The sequence below is a fragment of the Lissotriton vulgaris genome, chromosome 3_1 (assembly GCF_964263255.1).
Source record: "Lissotriton vulgaris chromosome 3_1, aLisVul1.2, whole genome shotgun sequence".
Lineage (NCBI taxonomy): Eukaryota > Metazoa > Chordata > Amphibia > Caudata > Salamandridae > Lissotriton > Lissotriton vulgaris.
In genome coordinates, this window is record NC_141689.1 from 869314138 (window position 1) to 869340597 (window position 26460).

The 26460-nt window shown below is 44.0% G+C and overlaps 1 protein-coding gene across 1 annotated transcript in view; it reads right to left on the reverse strand.

Annotated features, from left to right (window-relative positions):
• Nucleotides 1–26460, reverse strand: part of AOPEP (aminopeptidase O (putative)) — a 1575581-nt gene that overhangs the window by 873577 nt on the left and 675544 nt on the right. Inside the window, exon 6 of the mRNA XM_086961188.1 lies at nucleotides 2812–3001. Within this exon, the coding sequence (XP_086817314.1) occupies nucleotides 2812–3001 (190 nt within the window). The remainder of the gene's footprint in view (nucleotides 1–2811; nucleotides 3002–26460) is intronic.

The following is a 26460-nucleotide window of genomic DNA, read 5'->3' on the forward strand; positions in this document are numbered from 1 at the left end:
CGTGGGAAAAGGCTTGTTCACCCATCCTGGCTCTCTTTACCCGGGGGATGCTGGGTTGCGCCGAGATTTGTGAGCGGAGGTTTCTGGTGGGAGTGTAGAACTGAATCTTGTTTCTAAGGATGAGAGGGCCTGTCTTGTGCAGTGCTCTATGAGTGATACACAACATTTTAAAAGTTGCTCTTTGCTTCATTGGCAACCAGTGTAGATCACGCAGACAATTTGTGGCCGAGTCGAATTTTCTTTTCATGCAGATAGCCTTGGCTGCTGCGTTCTGCACCATTTGGAGTTTGGTGAATAGGTACTCTGCCATGCCTACGAACAGGGAGTTTCCATAGTCCAGCCTACTCATCAAGAGAGACTGAACTAGGATCCTTCTGCACTCTATTGGAATCCATGGAAAGACTCTTTTAAGCATTTTCAGAGTTGCAAAGCCTTTACCGCATATAGCGGCTACATGAGTTTTCATGGAGAGGGAGGTGTCAATTGTTATTCCAAGATTCCTTGCTGTTGGTGTCGGGGCAGGAGGGATACCCAGGGCTTCAGGCCACCAGGTGTCGTTCCACAGTTGAGTGTGGCCTCCGAACAGCAGTATCTCTGATTTGTCTGCATTTAGCTTAAGGTAGTGCTTGTGCATCCATTCAGCCAAATCAGAGAGACAGTTTAGAAGCCTGTCCTTGGGGTTATTCTTCTCGTCCAAGATTACAGTGAGTTGAGTGTCATCAGCATAGGAACAGATTTCAACACCCCATTTTCTGCAAATTCCAGCCAGGGAAGACACGAAAATGTTGAACGGAGTAGGGCTTAGCGAGGCCCCCTGCGGGACCCCGTATTTAATGATCCGGCGAGGGGATGAGAACTTGCCCAGGTGCACCGATTGTGATCTTTCCGATAGGAAAGACCACAGCCATCCCAGTGCTCTGTCCCTAATGCCCCTAGATGCTAAGGTCTCCAGGAGCAGATTGTGTGGGACGGTGTTGAATGCCGCCGAGAGGTCCAACAGGATTAGGGCAACTGTTTTCCCCTGGTCCACATGCATTCTGATGTTGTCAAGCACGGCCAGGAGAGTTGTTTCCGTGCTGTTATTGGCCCTAAAACCTGTTTGTGTGATGTCCAGTAGGTTATTCGTTTCGAGAAAACTGACCAGTTGCCTGTTGACCAGTTTCTCTAGGACTTTCGACAAGTAGGGAAGTTGGGAAATGGGTCTATAGTTGGCCGGGTTGTTGATATCTAGGCCTGCTTTTTTTAGAAGGGGGGTGACTGTGGCGTTCTTCCAGCTGGATGGAAATTCTGCCGCTTCTAGCGAGTGATTCAGCACTTGGGTTACTGCAGGGCAAGAGTGTGTTTCCGTAGCCCAGTCTGCTGGTGATGAGGGCATGCGTGACTGTCTTTCTGGTGTTGACTGGGAGCCCCATGAAGATTTGTGGAGCATGTGAAGGGTGTGTAAGCAGGTGGATGAGACTGCGTTGACTTGTTTCTTCATAGTTTGCTTGCTGTCTAGGATGATGCAGAGGTTCCGGGTGAGGTCGGGCGGGCGGTGGGCTGAGTTCTGCGGGCCACCATACGTTGTTCCATGGCGAGGTGTTGTTCCCAAAGATGAGGAATCACCGGGTATTCAGCCAACGCCAAAACTCGAACCTGGTTCCTCAGTTTCAAAGTTGGCTGGTCGGGCCATCTATTTAGCAAGACTCAAAACCCCTAAGTGAAAAAATCTCCATCTTACGCGGTTATTCATCTATGAGTCTATATATTCCCTATGACTTGAGCAAGCATGTTAAACTATGAACAAATAATAAAGAACAATCATGAATAAACATTTCCTCCGAATTTTTCCTTTCTTTTTTCTGCCTGATACCCTTACATGACTAAGCATCCACTTTCAAGAAGCAGGCAGGCCAAGGACAAACATCAGTGACAGACAGGGGGGTGGGTTATCTTCCCTTCTTATGTCCATCATGAAAAACAAAATCCCTTTGCTCCTGTGCCACAACCTGGTGAAATACTCCCAGAGCCTGGCTTTTACCATTGCCATGGGCCAGGGCTTAAAAGCTAGAGTTTCATGATCAAAGCCTTTAAAAGCTCAGGTAGATAAGGAAGATGCTGGATCTTGCCTGTGGCCAAAGACAGGACAAATCCGAACCTAAGGTGAACATGAACTTGCGGATGACGCATGGCCTTCTGGGTGGAAAAATATTTAACGGGACTAAATTAGTTTAAGCTAATATATGGATGTTAAGTAAATAATCCATTAATTTCCATGTGTAATGCAATGTAAATCGCAATAACAATTACACTAGAAATAATGTTTCTTTAAAGTACTAGCATAGTACAGTTGAACCAACTAAGATCCAAAGCCAATGGAACTGACATGGCTCATGAGATACATCCTGAAGAGACAGCACTAAAAACAACTCTGCATCACACATTTGTCCACCAGGTCACAGTGACTTATCACACCTTTCACAACGCAACTGCGGCGAAAACACAACAGAACACCATTCTTTTCATAGCAGACGTTGCCTTTCCATGGAGAGGCCCATGGATGACCCTAGATTGGTAAACCCACAACACAGAAACAAGCATCTGCAAGGAAAAGTATGAAGTGTGCCAAGTAACTATCAAACTCATGCTGTATGAAAAATATGTAACATTATTACTTCCATGTTCCTTCATTGTCCTACTACGAGGTTCAGAAGACATTTCAAAGACTGTCCATAAGGTGGTGCTGTTCAGGAGTATTATTTTGGCAAGTGTCAGATACAAGAGCATATTCTCAGACATTTAGGTACAAAGACGTTGTTAACTCTTTCTTACCTTTTGCACTTTCACCCAAAATGCATCTTCCAAATGTGTGGCAAAACCTTCACTGAGCCATTCTTCAGTCCAATCACGAGCACCAATAGCCAACCCAAACCAGGCATGCGCAATTTCATGGCACACACGTGTGCCACACATATTCCCTCTTCCAGATAATAAACTCTGAGACAGGAAGATGATGTGTGGGCTGTTGAGTAGATAAGAATAAGACACACTGTGAATGTCCCGGTGCAACATAAGAAGGTTCTCCCACATATGCAGACACTCTGTATATATTGCTTACATTCCCTAAGAATCTAAAATGAACAAAAGTATTAAAAGGACTTAACAAAAAAGCAGCTCGAAATCTCCAAAGCATTTGAAAGGGTCACACCATTGCTGATAAATGCAGAAAACGTTAAAACAGACTGCTCAGAGATAAATAAATTATAATGGATAACCATCAATAACATTATCCACCAAGCTGCTTCCACTACACCCTAATTATCAAGAGAAAACGAGCAACATTTGAGTTCTCTAGAGCTGCTGGAGAGGGGTGGCCACAATGTGGTGATGAAATTCACTGATTTTAATCAAGCAACAGTTCACTGATTTTAATCAAGCAACAGGAGCACCCCAGATACAGCAGGCGGGCTCTTAAAACACTAGAGAGAGCCGAGGGCCAGAAACCTCCAAGCTGGAGGAACAGTAAGTAGAAAAATAAGATAAACTAAAGAAAAATAGAAAGATCCTTACGGTCAACCCAAGAGCAAAAAGACACAGGATCACATCAAAATAACCGGGTACTGGTCTAGGAGACAGAAGCATTCCAATGTCAATATAATTGCTTGTGTAATGGAGTTGACTCAGCTACCATCCACCGTCAATCATCACGACTCAATGTATTTTCCCAAACTTCTCTTTTCCTTTTAATGTGCGTCTAGCTCTGAGCTGCATTATGCCAGTAAAGGGAAAAAAGAAAGGGTGTTGTTTACACTGCAAAACACACTTGTGTTCTAAAAGTACTTGGCTACCATTTTATATTGGAAAACTCTTGCAGTGAAAGTGAATTGGTTCCCAAGACGTTTTGGGAAAGAACAGGACTGCCTGTTCTTAATGCTATTGTTTGTTGATAATCTTCTGCAAGGTCCTTTAACCAGTAACATGTAGTGTATCTGTCCTTTTTGCCAGAACCACAGAATTCTGTTCCTCCATTCCTTGTTCCTGGCTACGAGCCTATGTTGTAGAGAAACAATATGGGAGCAGAGCAGTTGTTGCAAAGCACTTCAAAGATGCACTGGATAAGTGCAAGGGGTCAGGCCGTGCAGAGGATTGCAGCAGGATTGCCTCAAGAAATCATGGAAGCACAGTAGGAGAGACAAGTCCATAACTAGAACATTGATACGTAGGGCCTGATTATGAGTTTTCGCTCCCATACCGCCATACTCCACTCTGGCTGCCCACCAAAATAGGAGTTGTCTTCTTGTTTGGGGGGGGGGGCGGTGTTTTGGCGGTCCCAGTTGGTGGGCCTTAGAAAGGTACCGTAATGGGAACACCAAAGCCCCATTCCTGCACGGCATGGACTATGAAGTCCATGCCATGCAGGAACAGAGGGTGCAGGCATACAGGGGGGCAGAACATGTGCGGGTCTCCTTGCTGCCACAGTTTTCATGGTGGGCTCACCGCCAGGAAAACTGTGGTAGTGAGGAAACTCTTAATATGCTCGGAGGTGCTGCAGAGGCACCAAAGCATCTTAGGGTATCATACCGCTGCACCGACGCCGCGGGATCCATGATCCCCAGGGGTGGAGGCGGGCTTGTAGTGGTGGGACCGCCACACCCGTAATTCCTGCCAAAGCCCAAAGTAAGAAGTAAAAGACAAAACATCAGAAATAGATTTGGATAATTATTTTACATACAAATTCTTTTCATAGAGTTTTCCAAAAGATTTATTGTTATAGCAAATTTCAAAAACGTTTCATAGTGATAACATTTTCCAAAATATTTCTTGTTTGCATAATGTGCAAGTATTTTCTAATTTACTTGTTCCTTTTGATATCACAGTTTGATAGCTATTGAACAAAACATTTCTTGTTTACAAGCAGACCAATTCTTATTTTCACCATTAGTTATAATAGTCTCCTTAAGTTATAGCAGCCAATATTTGTTTCACCTACTGTATCCTGATAGGCTGGGGCTTTATCAAGGATTAAAACTTGGGATGCATCCTTTACAGTAAGAAGTTTTTTAGCGTTCTGGTTACACAGGCTTGGAGCAGTCTGCTTGGTCACACAAGCTCTGCTCTAGCTGTGCTCGTATTCCCTGATCTGTTGTGACCCGGTGGTCATCTCAACAGGGAAGTTATGTTAGAGATATAGAAGATGCATGTAACTTACAAGGGAGCAGTAGTGCTTCAGGAGACTGCAAACAAGCATGGGCTATTGGAGGGACTCGGAGTTGTGAAGGGGGAGATCGTAGTGTATATGCTCTCTGTACGACTGTGTGAGAACTATAAGTTAGGCGGGATGGAATCCATAAAATGCATGCACCAGCCTATATGGACATGCATGTCGGTAGCAGGACTCCGAAAAGCAATGACAGGCACGCCTGACCTTGTATCATATTAGAAGCGACAAGTGCCTTTGAGTAAAGTGTGAATTGCAAATCTCTTCCCCTTCATATTCAACTTCCTCATAAAAACAGGCATTGGAAAACCCAACAGGTTTCGCCTTTGCAAACTCTATTAGCTTTGTCAATACTTTTTGGGGATATTGCGCATTGCCATTTAAATGGGGGAACACATTAAAGTACTGTTTCCTTTGATAAGGAAGAACATTATTATAAAAACAAAACACTGAATATTGAAGAGGTGTCTTTATTAGCTCCTTCACCACCAACCGGTCCAGTCAGATGAAGTCAACTGTGGATTCTTTGTTCAACAGACAAGAGAATATTCCTAAGGATTGGAGAGGGGAGGGAGAGCGGAGGCCGGAACAAACCAAATGGATTACAACACACCTCCCTAAAAAGGGAAGCGGAAAACAATGGGCAGAAAGATGAAGATGGGGTAGAGGAGAAGGTAAGAAAACAGCATATAAAGAATAAAATGTCAGTAAATTCAATTGCGACAAAGAATATGCAGCAGTAAACAATAGTAAAAATGTCCTGGACATTAACCAACAATATAGTCTTCGTGCCATGCAGGCTGAACATTGTTTCTCGATGACCAACGTGGATAATCAGTAGACCTTCCCTGCTGCAAGTGCATGGTCCTGGAATGACTTAGGAATAGCTGGGGGTCCTTTCATGTTATCACTTTGTCCATACCACAAGTTTGCCCATTATCCAACAGGACTACATTACTTCCCAGACTTACTACTTTGAGAGGTACAGCGAACCGAGTGTACATCTCACTCCTTGCTTTGGGAAAGTCGATTCGCACCAATTCACCTTGTTGGAACACCTGCGTTTCGACACATTTGGTGTTGTCATATCTGGTTTTGTCATTGTTCTGGTGCCGGTCGATTCTCTCAGCAATTTCGTATCTGTTTACATGACATGTGGTGTCTTTGCATAACCACTCCGCAGTGAGGTTGGTCTTAGGCTTCCTACCTTTTAATGATATGAAAGGTGGCACATCAGTGACACTGTTGGGTGTAGTGCGGTAGGCCCATAGTGTTCTTTGTAAAGCATTTTTGGCAGGTACGCTAGACATTTCTACTCTTTGTAAACACTCCTTGATCACTCTGTTCATACGTTCCACTAGCCCATTTGCTCGGGGGCAATACAGAGCTATTTTTTGATGACAAAGGTGAAGATCAGCAAGGAAGTCCTTCATAAGATCTGAGGTTAATTGAACCCCATTGTCGGTCACCAGTGTTTCAGGTATGCCTTCTTCATTGAAAGTGTCTTTTAAGAACTGAAGGAGAGATTTGGTGTCTATTTGGTGTTCTACCCAATGAGTGTGGTAGTCAATGAGGACCAAGATAAAACGTTCATTAAAATGTTTGAGATTGAGAGGGCTAATGATGTCCAATGCAAGTTTAGGACAAGGTAGATCTGGGACTTTGACAGGGGACAAAGGTGCTTTCCTGACCGCAAGCGTTTTGTCACTTTTTGCATATTCATTATTACTTTTGACAGAGTCTTCCACCATGGCATCCATGCCTGATCACCAATATTCTTTTACTTTGCTTTTGGTAAGGCTGCGACCTAAGTGTCCTACATGTGCCAAATCCACAATCTTGCTCCTAATGTCCTTAGGAGGTACGATTTTTTATCCTCTGTAAATGGTACCTTCAACAATCATCCCAATCCTTCTTTTCCAGAACTGTTACTTCCAAAACTATATCCCCTTCCTCCTCCTCCAGGGTGTCAGTACTCAAATCAAGGGGAGCTCTGAAAAGGAAATCTGCCACTACGTTCTGTTTGTCTGGCACATTATCCACTCTATAATTGTAACTTTCTAGCCCTAAGATCCATCTGGAGATCCTGTGTGTAGTCCTGTTAGAGCCTTTGGTAGTGGAAACATATGTGAGGGGTTTGTGATCAGTCAAAACAGTGAAAGGGTTGCCCCACAAAAAAATCAGAAGTGTCTGATAGCCCAGAAACAGGCTCGGGCTTATTTCTCTACCACAGAGTAATGATGATCAGCCCCCTTTAAAGATCTTGAAGCAAAAGCAACCATTGCTCCTTATCCCCAACCCTTTGAGTAAGGCTTGATCCTAGTCCTCTGTTACTGGCATCCTTGGACAAAAATGTAGTTTTCATGAGATCAAACCAGCCTAAAAAAGGAGCATTGGTAATGCGAGACTTGATGGCCTGAAAAGCTGCCTGACAGTTTTAATCCCATACAAAGGAGTTTTTAGCTCCGAGTAAGTTCAGTAAGGGTTTCAGCAAACTGGCATAGTTTTGTATGAACTTGAAATAATACTCTGAGAGGCCTAATAATGGCTTAAGCTCTTCAACATTAGTGGGAGCAACAATATTTAAGATGACATCCATCAAATTCATTTTAGGCCTGATGACATCCTGGGAAATAGTGTGTCCCAAATATTCCACTGAGCTTACACCAATTTGGCATTTCTCTTTTTTGAGTGTAAGACCTGCTTTGTGTAGGACTTGTTTAAGCATGTCATTGTGTTCTCTCATGTCTTTCCTGTGTACGAGAATATCATCTCGGAAGGCCAAAGTGCCAGGGACATCCTTGAGTATACGCTGCATAATCCTTCGGAAGGCGGCAGCGGCTGACGCCAAACCAAGGGCATACGTAAATATTGAAATGCACCTAGGAGCGTGATGAATGAAGTGAGGTGACAAGACTCTGGGTGAAATTCCACTTGGTGGTAGGCCGAGGATAAACCGAGAATGCAGAAATAACTGGCGCCCTTGATTAGGGTTAAAATGTTGTGGATCCTCGGAAGCGGGTGTCTCTCCACCCAGATGTTCCTGATTAAATCCCGGAGGTCAATGCATAGCCTAGCCTCTTTGCGAGCTGATTTGGTTGTAATGACAATGGGAGCCAACCATTGAGAACCATTGAGAGCTTTCAGTGGGTTCAATGACACCCAAATCCAGCAACCAATTCCATTCTTTTTGAAGAGGAACTTGCATGAGATGTCGGATGGGCCGGACTTTATGTGCTGCAGCTTTTAGCCTTGTCCTTGAGTTTGATGTGGTTTTGGAAATCTTTGAGTAGCCATAATGTGTCAGTAAATACACCAGGGAACTCATCACATATGTCTTGACCACATACAGAATGATCGACTAAGAGTACCTGGTCAGGGCTGTTGGGGTCCAATTTGATGCAGAGTTCCTTTTGATGTTTCCAATCTAAAAGATTGGAGCCCTTCTCAGTAATGTAGACCTTACCCACGGTATTTCTACCCTTGTAACTAAACAGCATACTGGTCATCCCCACCAAAGGAACCGGATCGTCATTGTATACCCCAGTTTTAATATCTGCTGCTTGGAGAGCACTTAGTCTATTGTGAAACATTTCTTTAAAAACTCTGCCTTCCAGCAACGTATAGGGGGTACAAGAATCAGCAAAGAACCTGACTTTTTATTGTCTAAGGTAATGCAACACTCAGGAAAACTGACACTCTCATTCTTGTTTTCAAATTGAAATATCAATTTAGTTTCTACAGGAGTCATGGGCTCTATCGAGGATACAGTTTTCTCATGCATGTCACAGCAGGCTCTGGCCAAATGTCCCTTCCGCCTACACTTGTGGCAGTAACACTATTGGCTAGACAGGAAGGACTATTAGCTAAGTGCGCCAGGTTACCGCACCTGTAACATTTAGTCTTGGTACTTGCATACCCTTGAAATTTGAACTTGCTATCCTTGTCTGGCTTTCGGAAATCTTTATTCTCTTGCTTGGAAATAGCATTCACATTAGAAGAATCTGTATTCACTCTCATTTCTTTTATGCACTCTGCCGTATGTTCTATACTTAATGCTAACTCCACAGCTTGTTTGAGATCAGGGTTAGCTAATAATTTCTCTTGTATTTTAGGATTGTTAGTGCATCTCACTGACTGGTCCCTAATCAGAGAGTCAGTAAGATTTTCAAATTCACAAGTGTTAGACAAACCTTTCGATACAGCAATATAAGATCTGATTTTTTCATTCCTACCTTGCACTATTGAGAAGAATGTATGTCTTTCTAATTCAAAATTGATAGCCTGTCCAAAATGTTTCTCTAACTTATTCATAGACGCTAAGTACACATTAAAATCACCTTCCCCTTCCTCAATGTGTTGCTCAGGATTATTTAAGTTATTGAAGATTTTCCGACCTTCTATCCCTAAGTTATGGGAGAGTATGTGTTGTTTCCTGAAGTGAGAAAATGTATCCCCGCCCTATGGCTATGAGGTAGGACTCAAATACATTTTTTCATGGAATATTGGGTTCACCAACATCATTAAAAAAGAGGGTGGTAATGACATATTGAAAGCAGCCATGTTCACAACAGTACTTTTAGGAAAATACGAAACACAAGACTTGGAGAAATGTTTACACCAGACTTTTAGGAAAAGAAGGAAAACTAAATTTGCAGAAAATAAAAATAAAACTGACAATATTGCCTACAGAGATACAAGTGAAGGAAAAATGAAGGAAAATCATGCAGATCTAGACAAGCTTGCAGTGCCCGTCAGCGAGAAAACAGGCAACATTGCTGAGCAATTGTAAAACAGCTCAGCGAAATGAAGTGGAGTAAGCCGGACATAGTCTTTAACTTATTGCAGAGCACGTAAGGAACTGACAGGCTGGCTGTGCCCATCCACGGAATGAGGCAAGGGAAATAGAGCCAACCTCTGACGCTTCTGAAACACCAGGAAAATTGACAGCCCAGCTGTGCCTGTCAGCGTAGTCAACAACAGAAAAGAAATGACAGGCTGGCTGTGCCCGTCAGCGGAAAGATAGTTGGTCCTTGACACAATTATGGCATATGAAGTATTTCTAACATTCAATTGAATTATTCTTCCTTAAGAAAAGACTGAATCTATGTCGTTAAATCAATAGATAATACTAGCCCACATATACAGGATATCACAGGAAGTGACATCAGATCTTAAGACTTCACATATGTTTAGCAGGTCTATCCTGAGTACCTTTGAGCACATTACAATATTTAACAGATTAGATTTTGCATTGGGGTTGTGCCAAAATATTGATGCAAACCTGACGCAAAACAATGTGCCCCAACTTATACATTTATGTTTCTTTAAACCATGTCACAAAGAAATTGGCAACAAGGAGAAACATGGAAGTAAATCTGTTCGGTTTTTTTGGTCACAATATCTTTATTTTAAATTATCTTATGGGGTTAAGCCTCCTGCTGTTGAGATCTTTGTGTGCCAGCTAAATCTCAATCATAATGGTAATTAACTCTGGAGGATAATATCTGTGCTGGAGAGATCTGTGTTTTGCCTAGTTCTAGTTTTGAATCAAAGTAGCATAGAGGGTTAATTTGTCTCCTGCAAAGCATATTATGTAACACACAGATGACATATTTGTATGTTGTGTAAATGGGAAAGTGGGTTACTGCTTTTAAGACAGAGATCCTTTTGTTACATGGAGTTCATAAATTGTAATCTTTCTAATATAGCACAGTGAAGTATGAAGGACATGTGGCTCCCACACCTTGTAACCCTCACTGTCTCATGTAACACACCGTTTATATTGAAGTACACAAACATGATTTATTGTCAATATATAATCTGTACATGTGATGTAAAGCACCCGACACCCTGCATTGGGATGAGTAGTGCTAAAGCACTATAAAACAAATAAAGCAAAATAGTGCCATTCAAATTTGGTATTTGTGTAAATACTGGGGAGACCAACATATCTGACATTTTTTACAGTGTATGCATATCTCTTATATACAGGGACTGAACAAAGTTAAAAGCATTTCTCCTCTTAAGTACCTATTAAGAGATAATATGTGAGCCTTTGGTTCCCCTCCATTGCATCTAGGTGTGAGACTTCCAATAGCTCCCAGCCAGGGTACTGCACCAAAATGAGGCTTAATGGCCCCTTAACCCTGGCTTTTGTTATGGGTTACACTGGAATCTGATAAGCCCCTTCCCTGCCAGCACGTTGCTGTTTGGAACAAAAGCAGACAACGTACAGGCTTGCTGAAAGCAATCCTGTGTCAGAAGAATACACTGAGGCGAGTTTAGCATATTTCTGTGAATTCTGGGAGAAATAGGAAAGGAATGTGACTGCTAAAAGTAGCCAGCTTTGCAGCAGGGTAGACAGCATCCACCCTCTGAAACTAGTGTGTAGACGGCATCTACCCTCGTCTACCTCATCTCGAGCCCTGGGTAACACTGTCTTTTAAATTTAATGGCCGGTACGGGAGGACATCCATCAACTCCCGCTTACATACCAACACCCGCTGAAGCACAACAAGCCACCATGAGACCACTGCAGATGTGACTTTCTGCGTAAGGGACGCAATATTCGTGCAAAGCCTTTTAAAAAATTATATTAGCTCTGCACTTTCAATGCTGAAGCCTACCAGAGAAATGCGGAGAGCAGAGGATGTGACATTCCGGCCAGAGCTCCTGATTTCGAAGCTAAGGAACCAGGTTTGACTCTCAGCATTGGTTTATCATCCTTTAGTTTTGTGCAAACCATTAATATCACTGTGCCTTCAAAAATGTGTCCTTGTGTAATTTAAGTGGTGCACATGTAAAGCGCTCCAATACCTTTGGGTGGAGTTTGGGCTCCAAAAAAACTAAACGGAAAAGAAAGAAAAGCGCTTGGTGGGGCCGATTACGATGTCGGTCGGAAAGGCTCTGAATGGGATTCAGAATCTCAGAATCTGATCCGGAACCTAAGTCTCTGACAGAATTGTACACATTTCCAAATGACCAATTACAATGCACGGAAACAGTTCGGGCTGTCCAATTCGGTTTCAAAAGGAATTCGGACAGCCCAAGTCTTTCGGAGCTGAATCGTACAGCTCTATGGACACGGTTTCCGAGCGAGCGGTTACGATGACCGATTCGTGTAGCCGTTCCGATTCGGTCTGCCTGACACAAAAAGGCTGTCAGAATATGACTTTGGGGGCCCATAGCAGGCCCCCCTTCACAAGGAGGTTTACGTTTGGGGCCTTGGGGGTACCTATGGGACCCCACTGTAAAACCATGCACAGTGTGGCAGACACCATTGTGTGCCCTCCAGAGGATGCAAGGTTTTCCCCAACCACCCTTTTTTAATGGGTGCCTGTGTTCTCATTCAGGACACAGGCTCCCACTGAAGTCAATTTGAGTCCGACTGAAGGAGGTTGGGAACCATCGTAATCAGTAGGTTGGACTCACAGAACCCGATTCGGTCGAAAATGATTCTGAAACCGATTCAGTCAGAAGAGTTTCTGAACAATGTTGTAATAAGCCCCTATGTTGCAGGTCTGCTTTTAAACAATAAAAATATATATTGTCTGCAGATTTTGTGTGGTTCCCATGACTAAATAGAGCCATTTTTCTATTGGCTGAAAAGGTTTATTCACTCCTTCTGGCGAATGTGGTAACCCGCTCTAGGGCTCCTAGAGAAATTCTGCTATGCTTTTCTTGCATTGACTCCCTGCATTAAAGCTGCCTTTGGCACTGCTTAACATCAACCCTTCTCAATGACTGCAAAAGACGGAGCTCCTTCCTGATGCTTTCAAATGTTACCTTATAATTTTTGGAACACAGTGCATCCCCAAAGGGTACAATCCCCCTAGAAGAATTATTTGCTAAATTTGTGGTAGAACTAACTAAGCCTTCAGTACAACACCAGCTTTTTTTAAATTATCGGGCCCCAGAGAGTTCTTCACCTCTTTCACCAATGGCACCTTAATCCTCATCCTGCCTTTTGACCTAGTGTGCTACTACTAAGACACAGTCTGCTCTCAGATGACACTTCTCTCTAGGTGCACTTTCAACCCATTCGAGTATTGATAATATTGGAAATTTGGCAATATCAATAGGGAATTTCTCTATGCAGCCAGGTAGAAACATTGCTACCTACTGCAAAGCTCAGTCCCTCTTTGCAAATGTGTTTGTCTCGTTCCTAGATACATTATAGGTTCCACCTTGGGACCTAGGAACCACAGTGTAATGAGTTATTATTTACTGTGGAGGCATCAAATCTAGGCCACTTTATGACTCTGTGTACCAATTACCATCAGAAAATGGCCTTTCATTAGATAGGGAACAATTACTTTTCACTGAAGAGGTTAGAACTGATCAGAGAAAGGACCACTAAATTAAAGTACCTGTCATGGGTCAATCAGAAAGGGGAAACAACCATTACAACATGGCCGTTTCCGGGTATTACGAGTACAATGCATTCATTGCAACGCAGGTGCCATTACCATGTATAACGGACGTTGTAAAGGCATATTCGTTTCCATCAGAAAGCATAATCTTTGACTGCAGCATGGCAGGAATCCTGGGGATTCTCTTGACCTGGATGCTAATTCCCATTGGTGTGCTCCCACCACCAGATCCTTCTAGGTGGTCCTGCAAGGTTGTATGGCAGAACAGAACATCTTCATGATGGTTCTACTCCTAATTTAAGAGGCAAATATTTCTGTGACCCTATTGTGCATCAAGTGCAGAAAAATGGGGACTGGTAGTGTCTAAACTCGAGTGTAAATTATTGTTTAATGTATACCTTTAAAATACCACACAATTTGTATCTAAATCTCTTCCTACTAAGCAAGTAAAATAATGATATGGCATTATATTTCTAATAATATTCAGAAGTCCACAAGGTACAGACATTGGATTGTGAAAGATATGCGGTCCTGTACAAGGTGCACTAAACACTGAGGAACACTGGTTTTAAACACTTTATTAAGAAAATAAAAACATTTACTCAAGCATCGTACAGGCTGTAACACCAAACCTCATTATGGAACTGTTAAATATCCGATCTCCTAACCCCCAAATCTTTAATTAATTAATTTTAAATTAACCAAATTTTTGGGGAGTAGTATATACACCAATCGTAGGCTGAAAATAAGAAACACGTAGAAAAGCACTGACAGGGCTGTATGTCAAACATGTAAACGTGGACTAATGCCAATTGCAGACGACAGATCGATACTCCCCTTGGTTTATATTTCAGGCAAAGCCCATATGACCATCTTGCCCAAATTCTCTCACACAGAACAGGTTCCACCAGCAGAATATCGCAAGTTGAATAAGCAAAATTGTACCAGATGGGGTTTGGTTTGATTTGAATTGTTATATATTAAGTGCTTGAATGCCGTGGCGTCTTGGTGCTGATTGTGGTACATGGAACAGAAGGCCGTGAATGAGATATTAGATCGTAGAAAATAACCAAGTTTTCAGCTCCTTCCTAAGCATCAAAAGGTTAGGTTAGAGTCTAGGTGAAGCCGGCATCTTGTTCCACAGCCTGGCCGCACAAAAGGACAATGAGGGCCAAATAATTTTCTTCCAGGATTTTTGCAGTCATTGGTAACCTAGAAATTGGCAGATAATTTTTGGTCTCTGTAGGATGAAGGGCAGGGTTTTTGAGAATTGACCTGATACAGGCTTTTTTCCAAGCACAGGGATATTGGCCGCTTTTTAAGACCTGGTTCAGAAGAGGGGTAAGATGTATACTGATGGTCTTGGGTGCTAAGTGGAAAATTGCAGGGGGCAGGGATCACTCGGGGAACCTGATTTTGTTAATAGAATAGGTTTGTGGGTCTCCGCCAGGGTAAATGCCCTAAACATGAAAGCCTACAATGTCCTGCCCAGACTTTCATGGTAGGAGTATAGCTACTCAAACTAGCAGTGGCTGAGTTTAAAAGATGATTGTAAATCTATTGTATTTTGCTCTGGAATAAGTTAGTCATTTCATTGCAAAAAGCTTGATCTGGTCTGAACTGAGCAGTATGCGGTGGTTTGGCTAATGTATGGAAGGTTTTTAATAGTTCCTTAGAAGAACTAGAAGCCTCCCCGATTTTAACAGTAAAGTACGCCCACTTTGCTTCAATGATGGGTATCTTGTATTTTTCCAGGTTTGCATTGTAGGCGGACTTATGCTTAGAGCTACATTCATTCCTCCAAGTCCGTTCACTTCTTCTGCAACTCATCTTCATGCGTTTAAGGTCAAGGCCATACCAGGGTGCAGTTGCTGAGACTCGTTTGACTGTTTTGTTTGTTTCTGGAACAATGCCATTTACAGCTTCCCGGATCCAGTTATCAAACTGGTCAGCTGCTATGTCATTGTCCCCAACCAAGGTGAGGGAAGTAGAGTCCAGAGCGTTTTCCAACTCGCCCCCCCTGTATCTTATTCCATTTCCGGACCCTCTCCTTAGCAGCATGAATAACAGTCGAGCGACTAGGCTTAATTTTCGTTACCTCAAAATATATGGCCCTGTGATCTGTCCAGGGTAAAGGTACAGTCTTAGTCATAGTTATTTCTGGGTCATTTGTAAAAATCCCATCTAAAGTGTGGCCCGCCGAATGCCCAGGCTCCGACACTATTTGGGTAAGACCATAGCCTGCTTAATTATCCAAGAGTCTTGCTGTGTCTTGATTACTCCTTACCTCAAGATGGCAGTTAAAATCTCCCAGAATGGTGAACGAGTCTAAATCCAAGCATGTTTCTAAGATGTTGAGGAGGGCTTGTGAAAAATCAGTCCTAGGTCCAGGGGGCCGGTATACAAGAAGACCTTAGAACGTAGAACAATCATTTAGTTTAAAAGAAAAACGTGACACCTCTGCCAGAAGCAGCGTAGAGGCCTCAAAATGCAATTTAGGGTGATCTTGACAGATTAGGGCTATACCACCTCCTCTACCCTCCTTCCTGTCCTGTTTTGCCACTGCATAACCTAGAGGTTTGGCCATACCCCATATAAATGTAGTCACCATTTGGACCGCTGTAACAATCTGGGCAATCAGAATCACCCTTCAAGATGCATGAAGGAGCCTCACTCTTTAAGTTACAGAATACATCTGAGTACAGATCTTATGGAACTGACCCATGATTTGGATGGCGTTGTGTACCTAATGGTATGCTTAGAAGTTCACTCTTAATTTTACAGTAAATCAATGGATAGATATCAAGGCAGGAGATCTGCTAATGTTGTTTCAAGTTTAGCACTAAGTGGGCTGCATGATATTGAACTATCCTGAGTTTTGAGAAGGAAGCATTAGATTGGAATGCTTATAGGTAGTTACAGTAATCCAGACACATCAAGGATTAGCAATATTTTCTGACAGCAGTGGACCAATGTCAAGAACACTTTTATTAAGGAGACAAAGTAGGTGAAATATTTTTAGACTCCTCTTAATTGGGCCACAAATGATATGGATGTATGTATGTGGTATTTGTATAGTGCAAAGTATCCAAAAAGCTGAGCGCTGTATAGGGCCAATGATAGCTCAATATCAAAGAGTGCACCCACATTACAAACTTTCTCCACAGGATTTGGAAGACAGAACAGTTCCCCGGGCCAAGATAAAGGGAAGGGGGTACCATGGACAGGACCCAGGTACAGGGCTTCAGTTTTATCATAGTTGAGGCAGTACCAGTTATTCCGCATCAAAATTGTGGAACAGTGTAAGGCAATGAGAAAGTGTGTGGTGATTGGCAGACTCAGCCTCATGCTTAAGGTGAAACTATGGGTCATCCACAAACAGTCCTCTTTAAATGCAGGTGTTTTAAGGCAGCCTAACGTTGTTTCCCTTGGGATAAACGGTCTCCATTCTGTTTTTATCTCAATTGGATCTAATGTTTTGTGTATAGCAAGGTTACAAGTAATGCAGTTATAAAATGCCAAGGGTATAGAGGCCTAGGCAGTGGTTGAAATCAGATCCAAATGTTTTCTCCAGTCACTTTTGTTGCTCTGATACCTCTCACGGAACTGTACACAGTGAGGGGATTGCATGTGTGGCCTAGCCCACCAGACTATGGGCCAGATGTATTATTTACTGCTCAGAAAATACTGGTCTCAATTTATTACCAGTATTTTTGCGACTAGTAAATCGTTTTCTGAACTGATCAATATACAAATAGGTCGGTTCCGAAAACTCAGATTCGGAGTGGGTCACAATCTGACCTACCTTATTTTATTCATGAGGTAGGTCACAAATTGCGACTCACTCCACTTGGAGGCCACCAAACAGATGGTGGCCTGCTGGGGTCCACAGGCCTTCATTATCTGTGATTACCTTTCAATAAAGTAACTTTTTAAAATGCATGCCGTGTGTCTTAAAGGTTACAAGACCGTTTTTAGAAAGAAATGATCACTTTAAAAAAAAAGTTTGTGAGTGTTGCCAATGGTCCCATGGATTACTGTCTACCCAACAACAAGCATATTTTTAACATTAAAAAAAGGCAAGGTCATGGACGTCATGGCTGCGACCCCCGGCTTGCTCATTGCGACCTCTGGCGCTGCATTTGTGACCCCTGGACTCAGGGTCGAATTGGGATCCCAATTTGGCCCGGGCACTGCCAGAAAAAGTGGCCCACACATTAGCCAGTAGTGCACTTTCATGAAACACCATTTGGTTACTCTCAGAGTTCTCATTTGTAGAGAAATGTTTGGTAAATTAAGCCTTTTAAAGCTTATAGAGCCAGTAACATTGTAAAGACTAGGAGCACTGCAGGTATTAAAATGGAATACTTACTTGCAGTCTTAACGCCCTGAACAATGTAGTTCGATACACTTTTTTCCAACTAGCTATGTCCTTGACTGTGATCATCACATACATCAGAAATTTAGTACACAATCAAGGGGACTGGGTAAGACTGGACCATGTGGGAATAGTGTGATAACAAAAGTAAGAGGAAAAACAGCTCTGAACCTCTGCCTTGGAGAATAGAGCCTCTAATGACAAACTGTAAAGAAATACATGTTGCAAATCAGTCATAAAACCATTTAGTAAAACACTCAAAAGAAATTAAATCTAGCTCCCTCACACATTTCGCACTTTCCCCTGAACGTAAGTACCTTTTGCTGCCTTATCCTACCTCCCGTCTTTCCTTGTGTGCACTACTCTAGTTAGGAAGTGATCCGCAGTTCTGCTGGGCAGTACCAACTGGAGGGCTGGGGGAAAAAGAGGAGGTGAACAAAGAGGTAAAGAGACAGTATAACGAAAGAGGTGATGTAGAACTAGAAATCAGATAGTGATAGGTGTGATGGGGAGAGACATAAGGTAAAGACGGAAAGATCAGGTAAAATGTAATGTAAATGTATTTGAGCTTATATAGCGCACAGCTACCCACAAAGGGTTTCCCGGTGCTTGCTTAGGGAACCCGTCCTGGTATTCCCCTGTGAGATAACCCCGGCAGGGTATCCACAAGGTGAAAGCCAGGCATCCTGCCGCGAGGGGCCGTTGTGGAGATTAAGCAAGCTATTGCCCAGAGTCGCAGAGTGTGAACCCGTGAGTCGAGAAGGCACCGGAGCGAGAATTATCGAGTCCGTGGAATTTTTGAGCCCAAAACCCGCCCAGGCGGGGAATTGAACCCTGGTCCAGGGCCGATCTCAGCTTCCGGGTCTGCCGCCTCTAACCCCTGAGCCACACTTCTCCAGGTAGTCAGAAGAAAAGATACATAACTATGGACTGAGGAAGAGGTAGGTAGATAATGAGTGTCAGAGATATAGGTAATACTTTATGGTCGTAGAAAAACACATGCAAACTTATAAAATTAACTTTCTACACTTTTCCTAAGACAATATGTATCAAATACCAAACAGAATTCAGAAGAAGCAATAAACACTCTCTGTTCTCAGAATCATGGTTCAAGTGACCTGCAGACAACTAGTGATATTGGGCTAAATATTTCATCTGAGTAACAATCCCTCACAATTCTTTACATGCCCTCCATATTTTAGACACATGCTGTAGCATCAAATCAGAAGCACGTTCTGTTGGCCACATGTATGATCACAAAACACAACCAACCAAAAAAAGTTGTGCAATACCAAATGGCCCTCCTTTCGCAGGCAGAATAGAGCCACATGTTTGGGAATAACAGGGCCTAAGTCCTTAAACAGACCTGACGCAATTATCTTGCAGAAAAGCTCTTCTATGGATGGCAATAACCATGAAAAAACATAGAAAATCAGCAAAAAGGACATATAACCTAAACTTGCTAGTAAAGGCAATCCTGCTGCACAAGCATTCGCAACCCCCAATAGGTCTCGCCTTTAGGACCTTACAAGTGTTTAGCCATGCAACAGTTGAAATTGTTGCACCAAGGATATTGTGCTGCATAACTAAATACTTATAAGGTCCCACAAGCGAGACCTATTAGCTATGCCATTGCTTGTTTACTTTGAAAGCATGTTTAAGACATTTTTCTTTATTGTTTACAAGCAATTCAAACAAGCTTGCAGTTATCTTGCAATACAATGCCTTTTATTTTTGTTTTTTAAAACATAAATAAAAGGCACTCTCAATTGCAATGCCAATAGCTTAAACTCGCGTAAATGCGAGACCTTTTGCATTGCAAATGGTACCCGTAGTCTAAACTATTTTCAGTGTGATGACATGATGGCATAAATACGTGATGACACAGTCCCACATTACTCTCGATACAGTAAGAGTGGATGCCACTGATCAATTTAAAAACTGCCACAAACAATTCAATGCTCGGATACCTAGCGGAGACCGTTGGACTTAGGGGCAATGAAAAGGTAAGGAACACAGCTAGTCAAGGATGCGCATCTCTGTATTACTGCATTGTGGACACCACCACTTTCACCCACATGCTCCTGGCCTGCTCACATCGAAACAATGCCCAACTTATTCTAATATCGCACACTATCGAACATGGTCCAGTCCAACTCATAGGAACAGAAAGATTTGAAATATCGAACACAGGTGGATGACAAAGTCCTGCCTGACTCCGATCTTATTATTTTTTAATTGCTACTTTCTGTCTGACTATAATTCACATCCATATTATAAAATTGCGTTGGTTTGGTCCAACGCATAGTAATACAAATATTCAATTTATCCCTCAGAGGGGGATGAAACGAAGCCCAGCCCGATTCAGATCTAATTTTTCGTATCACTATGGACTGTTCGAATTCAACTCATATATATAAAGTAAAGCCTTGACATATCTTATTCTATTTAATGACTACATTTCCATTCAAAGAACAATACGTCTGAACTATGCATGAAGTAACGCTCCACTGGCTTTAACTTGGATCACTCTGTGGGGCTGCTGCTGCCTGAGCAGCCAGTTTTGAGGTTCCAGCTGGGCTCCGCTCGAGTTCCAGTTGCTTCCAGCCAGGACAGCACTTGAATAAAATGGAATTTGATTGTCCTGATGGAAAGAATCTTGCACCCGGTCACACTTGAAAGGAAAATAAGAGCTCTCCACAGCTTGTACTGGAAAGCAGAATGGGAGGTACGTGCGCCGACGCTGGTCCCTCTCTGGACAGAACAGTGGGACACAGTCAAGAATGATCCACTAGACTACTCAAGCACTGCAAGGACTTGTTTACAATAAAGCCGTTATTAGCAGTATTTAGTTCACACATAATGTTGCGCACCAAATACGCTGCATTTTCACAGGAACAAAAAAACCTTGTGAATGTCTGTATACATTCAAAACGGGAGCCTGAAATGCGAGATGCTGGTTATGCCTGCAGGAATGGAGAGTTTCCATGAAACAAGAGCGGTGCTCGGTAAAAAAAGAGGATACATTGGAATAATAACAAGCGCAGCCGCGAAAGTGAAAGCGACCGCGCTGTGTTAATTAGTAACATGATCAACAACAACAAGGGAGTAGTGCAGCTGCCACCTTGCGCACTGCTGCTCTCTCCCGAGACCCAAACGCCATGGGAGTGAACGTTTAGAGAAAAGGCAGGACATGCACCCGTCTTTGGACAACTGCGTGCTTTCATTATTGAAAGCCAGACGCAAAGGCCAATGAAATGTGTGGGAGTTGCCATACCCACACGGAGAAGTCTCTGGGAAGTTTGGAGTGCTTACAAGAAGCCTCCCCATAGAGCAGCGCATGCGCGCTATGCTAGGCTCGACCTAAAAAGTGTCAAGTTTGCAAATTTTGCTTAGACCTCACGCAGGGCCTAGCTTAGAATGAGGCTCACGCAGTTCTCTTTTGAGAAAACACATTACACAAAGTCTTAAACATATACTGAAATCAACATACACACACAATTGTGCAAAAAATTGTTTTAAAAAAACCCATTAAAATCGTTCCTACTTGTTCCTTCTTGCTTGAGAGGAAGGGATCGGCTAGTAGCACACTGCATTTTTGGAGCTGGATTTGGTAAGTCAGTAAAGTTTTGGGGCAGACCTACTGCACTGTGCCTAGTGCTGGATTTTCTGGATGTGGTGGAACTGCGATTGCAGGACACTTGATGTGGCTTGGAGTACTGCCTTAATCAGCCTGCTTTGATCAGTCCTGTGGAGAGTGAGGTGCCAAGTGGATGAGAGTAAGGTGCCAATGGGATAAGATGGCCCTCTTGAGTTGGCGTTTGGCCTTGTGGCGCATCTGGTTAGAAGAGTAACTTAATAGAAAAGGCTGAGTGAACACTCTAGTTCTGCATGCGAGGTTCAGGATTGTCTTCTGCAGTAGGAGTTGGACTGGGCCGCTGAAGGCTTAAGCATGGATTCCTTGCTCCTGGAAAGGGAAGGAAAAGGTTGGGGGCTAAAGAGAATGAGATGTAGGCTGAAGCAGCAGCCTGTTGAAGTAGGTCTCTGGGCACCTGAGTGCTGGGCAGGTCTTAGCTTTCACCTCCTGCTGTGACTTCTGGATAAGATCCTCCTGGTGGTGGGTGCTGTAGAGAGGCTGACTTCAAGTTGTCTGATGCAGGCTGCTGGACAGCTGCTTTTATATCCCTCACCGGGCTAACACAGGCGTGGTAATCAAGAGGCAGGATCGAAATCTATGATTTCTCACCCCCACTTCATCCGGAAACTGAGTCTTGCTGGCTGACTGAGAAAGGGAGTGTGGTCAAATCAGCGAGGAAGAAACCCATAGGCCTGCTGTTTTCTTACTCATGCAGGAAGTGAGGGAGGGGTGTGGCCATATGAAGGTCAGACAGGAAATTTGAGTGTCCCTTTCTGATGAGGAGGGAAAGGAAAGCCACAAACATTACCCAACAATATCCTCCATTGTAGACTGAGGAGGGAGTCATTGGAAAATATGAACACAACAAAATGTTATCTTAGCGCAAGCATAGACTCTCCTTGAATAACAAAAAGAAGATAGAAGTAATGGTGCATCCAACAAGAGGTACAGAATGACTTGCATCAGAACACAGCCTCCATAACATAGGAAAACCAGACAATGAGGCACTAAGGGGAATTAAATGGAAAAATTGCATGTGTTCAATGAAACACTTAATTTGCTCCTCTGTGAAAAATTAGACATTAAGGGCCAGGTGTAGGTAAAATCAAATTTGAGAATCCTTAATAGCGAATTTTACGATTCGCTATTAAGGACTCGAAAAATTGAATGTAGGTAGGAATCGCTAAAATATTAGTGATTCCTTAATATTCCTTAATAACGAATCGTAAATTGAGATTCGCTAATAAGGAATACTAACCCATTTATTCCTATGAGCTAGGAGACCCATAGGAATGAATGGGAAGATATTCACTATTTGCGATTCGCTATTACAGAATTGCAAATAGCGGGCGCTATTTCAAGGGTGCCAGGGTGTCAAAAGGACACCCTGTTGCACCCCTGAAATGTGCATGTGTGCACATGTGGCGCACAAAAAAGCAAAAAAAAGCTTTTTTAAAGGAAATCTCTAATTACCACCAACTTGAAGTTGGTGGTAATTAGCGATTCCTTAAGGCTAAAGTGCACTTTCTTTTTTGCTACTTACATTGCATCGCAATTTGCGATTCCATAAATGCAAGAGCAAAATAAGGAATCACAATTTTGCGATTCCTATTTTGCTAGTAGGTTTTAAACTCACCTACATTGCTCGCAGCCAAATAGCGATTGCAAACGAATTTCAGCGTTAGCGCTGGCTAGTTGGCCGCCTACATCTGGCAGTAATTATCTTTGGCCAGGCGAGGTGAAATGGCCACAACAGCTGATCTTGCTAGGTTTGCCGCTTGAATGGTTTGTTACTGGTATGGCTGATATTTTCATTTTCTTATGAGTCCAAAATGAAGATAATCACCCTAAACCAGTATGTACTTTGAACGCTAAACATAAGGGAAAGCATCTTAAAGGGTGCCTTGAAGCTGCCTATTCGATCCATGACTGATAGGGTCACTGAAATTATGAGATTGTGTGGCCGCAGTGATTTTCAAATAATTATATATATGCAGCATTTGCCACATAATTCATCATTTTAAGCATAATCGGCAGATTTTAGCAGAATTTTTTTGTTTCTAGCTCAAACGGTTCAAAAGTTACAAAAAATGCACATACATGTTGCCCGCAGTGGAAGGCCTTTTGCACACCTCGACTGGTCACCTTTCTGTTACTTATTGCTTTATTTGAGTGCTAAATGGGTACTAATGAGGTGTAATTTATCCCCAGACAGGGTTTCCAAGTATAAAAATGACATCATAATGTAGAAATACTTTTACGAAATGTGGCACAATATGCCACATAATTTGACTTTTCTTGCTGCATAATTTACTTAACCCTGCCACATGATTTGTCCCTCTCCTGCCACATAATTCCGATGGCCTTGCTGATAGTTAAACTAAACAAAGGCATAAAGGCTGTGTTAAAAAAATACGGGCGTGCTTTTATAAAGAGTCCTCTTTAATTATCATTTCCCTTGGCAGAATCATCAAGCATGAACAAATGGTTATTTTTTAGTGTTATTCTTCCTTTAGACAGTTTTATATAGTGTGAACTCAGCCGAAGTCAAAGCGCTACTCATTTGCCCAGATTCACAGGATGTTGAGCAGACACCGGGACTCGAACCTGCTCCCACATCTCTGCAACTCTGACCATTAGGCCACATATGCCTATGCACACACAAGGCATGAAAGTGAGAGGATATTGTTCTTGGGAAGGACACTGGAACCAAGGCAACAATGGCCTATATCCTCAGCAACAACAACTGTGAGGCCCCCTACTATTACTAAATTAGGTAACCCCTCCCCAGCCCTCCACTGCCTCAGGACAATGGCCTGGCACAGGAGGGGATTAAGAAGCATACAACACAGCTGCTGGGCCATCCATTGGGGCGGGGGCTGAGGTGAAGATGGCTCAAGTCCACAACATCACCTAGCCCCCACAGCGAGTCCCAGCATAAACCCACCCTCCCCCACCCACCATGCCCTGAATGTGAAGGGCAGTAGGGGAGGTGTCAGATTAAAACAATGTTTCTGGGCTGCATGGGCCCCAGGGGGGCCGAGGTGAGAATGTCTCAATGGACTGAGCAACACCTGGCCCCCTGACACACAATCACTCGCTCTCCAGCCCACCATCAGGACGATTGCTTGGCAGGGCGGGGGTTCAAGGAGAGGCCACAGCTGATCATCACCCAACAGCCATAGCACATGGCCTCCCAGCCAGGTTGCATTACTCACCCGGTTTAGTGCCCTCTCTGGCCTGGGAAAGAAATAAAAACCGCCCACAGAGGGCAGTGAGACACCTGCCCTTCGGCCAATGCCCGCCTGCCCGCTGTACCAATCCATCCCTGCTTGCACTCAGAGGTGGTGAAAACCGAACCACAGGGAAGCTCGCCCTTATGGACATTGGTTGGGGCTCTAATCTCACACTCTATTACACTAATAGTAAATAATCTTGAATTATTCATTAGTTTAATAAAAAGAATAGTTAGCTGGAAAACGATCCTCTCTGGCAGCGGAGGTAGGTAAAAAATGCTTTTAAATGTATATTACGTGCATGCGTGCAGGTGAAAGTGTGTTTACATGAGAGAGGATGTGTGTATGTGTGAATATGTGTGTATGTGTAAGCATGTGTGTCAGTGAAAATAAAGGTCAAATGGCGTGTGATGTCACTTTCGCCATTGGTGCAGTACACGTACATCATCGTCATGCAATTTACATTTGCTCTAGGACTTTGCACACTGAGTTGTAATATCCAAGACATATAGCAAGTGTAATATGACTTTAGGAAATAAACTCCCATACAATCACATCCCTGCCAGATTAGTGATTTTGGTGATGGAACCCACATTAACTGCACCTTCCAGGTCGCTCCACCTACCGCACGGCCCCGTGTGCCTGGTCTCCACCGCTGCTTCCTGCTTGTTGCCGTCGCTGCCTCCAGGGACTCCGCCCTCAGGCCTTCCCCCTCGCGCCACCTCTGCTCTCCTTCCCGCCGTTTCCTGCCTTTCCCGACCCCCGCCGCCACTCCCATGCGGCCCCGCCCCCTTCCTCATCCCCGATCCCCATTTGCCGCCCGCTCCCGCCTCCCAGCTGCTCCTCCCTCCCAGTTGACCACATATAGCTGGGACCGCACGGCAGTGAGCTGTGACCCTTCCAGGTCGCTCCACCTACCGCACGGCCCCCGTGTGCCTGGTCTCCACCGCTGCTTCCTGCTTGTTACCGCCGCTGCCTCCAGGGACTCCGCCCTCAGGCCTTCCCCCTAGCCGCCACCTCTGCTCTCCTTCCCGCCGTTTCCTGCCTTTCCCGACCCCCACCGCTGCTCCCCTGCGGCCCCGCCCCCTTCCTCATCCCCGCTCCCGCCTCCCATCTGCTCCTCCTTCCTCCCGCCCCCCACTCTCCATTTATGGTAGAGTCCGCGCGTACGCGCAACGTCCACGTGCAGCGGGCGCGCCGATTGTGCGCCGAAGGCGGGCCAAAGGCAAGCTCGTCAGCGCCTGGACCGCGATCAGCGCCAGACCCCTTGGCCCCCGAGGATGCCAGCCCACCCGCCGGACTTACAACTACGCCACCCTCAACATACTCAACACCGGCCGGATCCCCGGCTGCCACTGAGCCACCCCAGGACGCACCCACTGACCCTTCACCTGCCAATCCTGCAAGTTCTCCTGCATCCGGACCTGCACCGCACCCGCCGAGACGAGCACCGGCAGCAACCACCTGAAATGCATCCTGCTCAACACGCGCTCCGTCCACAGGCACGCCGTGGAACTCTGGAACCTCCTCGACACCACATCTCCAGACGTCGCCTTCCTCACGGAAACCTGGATGAACGCCTCCTCAGCACCCGACATCGCCATTGCGGACGGATACAAGATCACCCGGAGAGACCG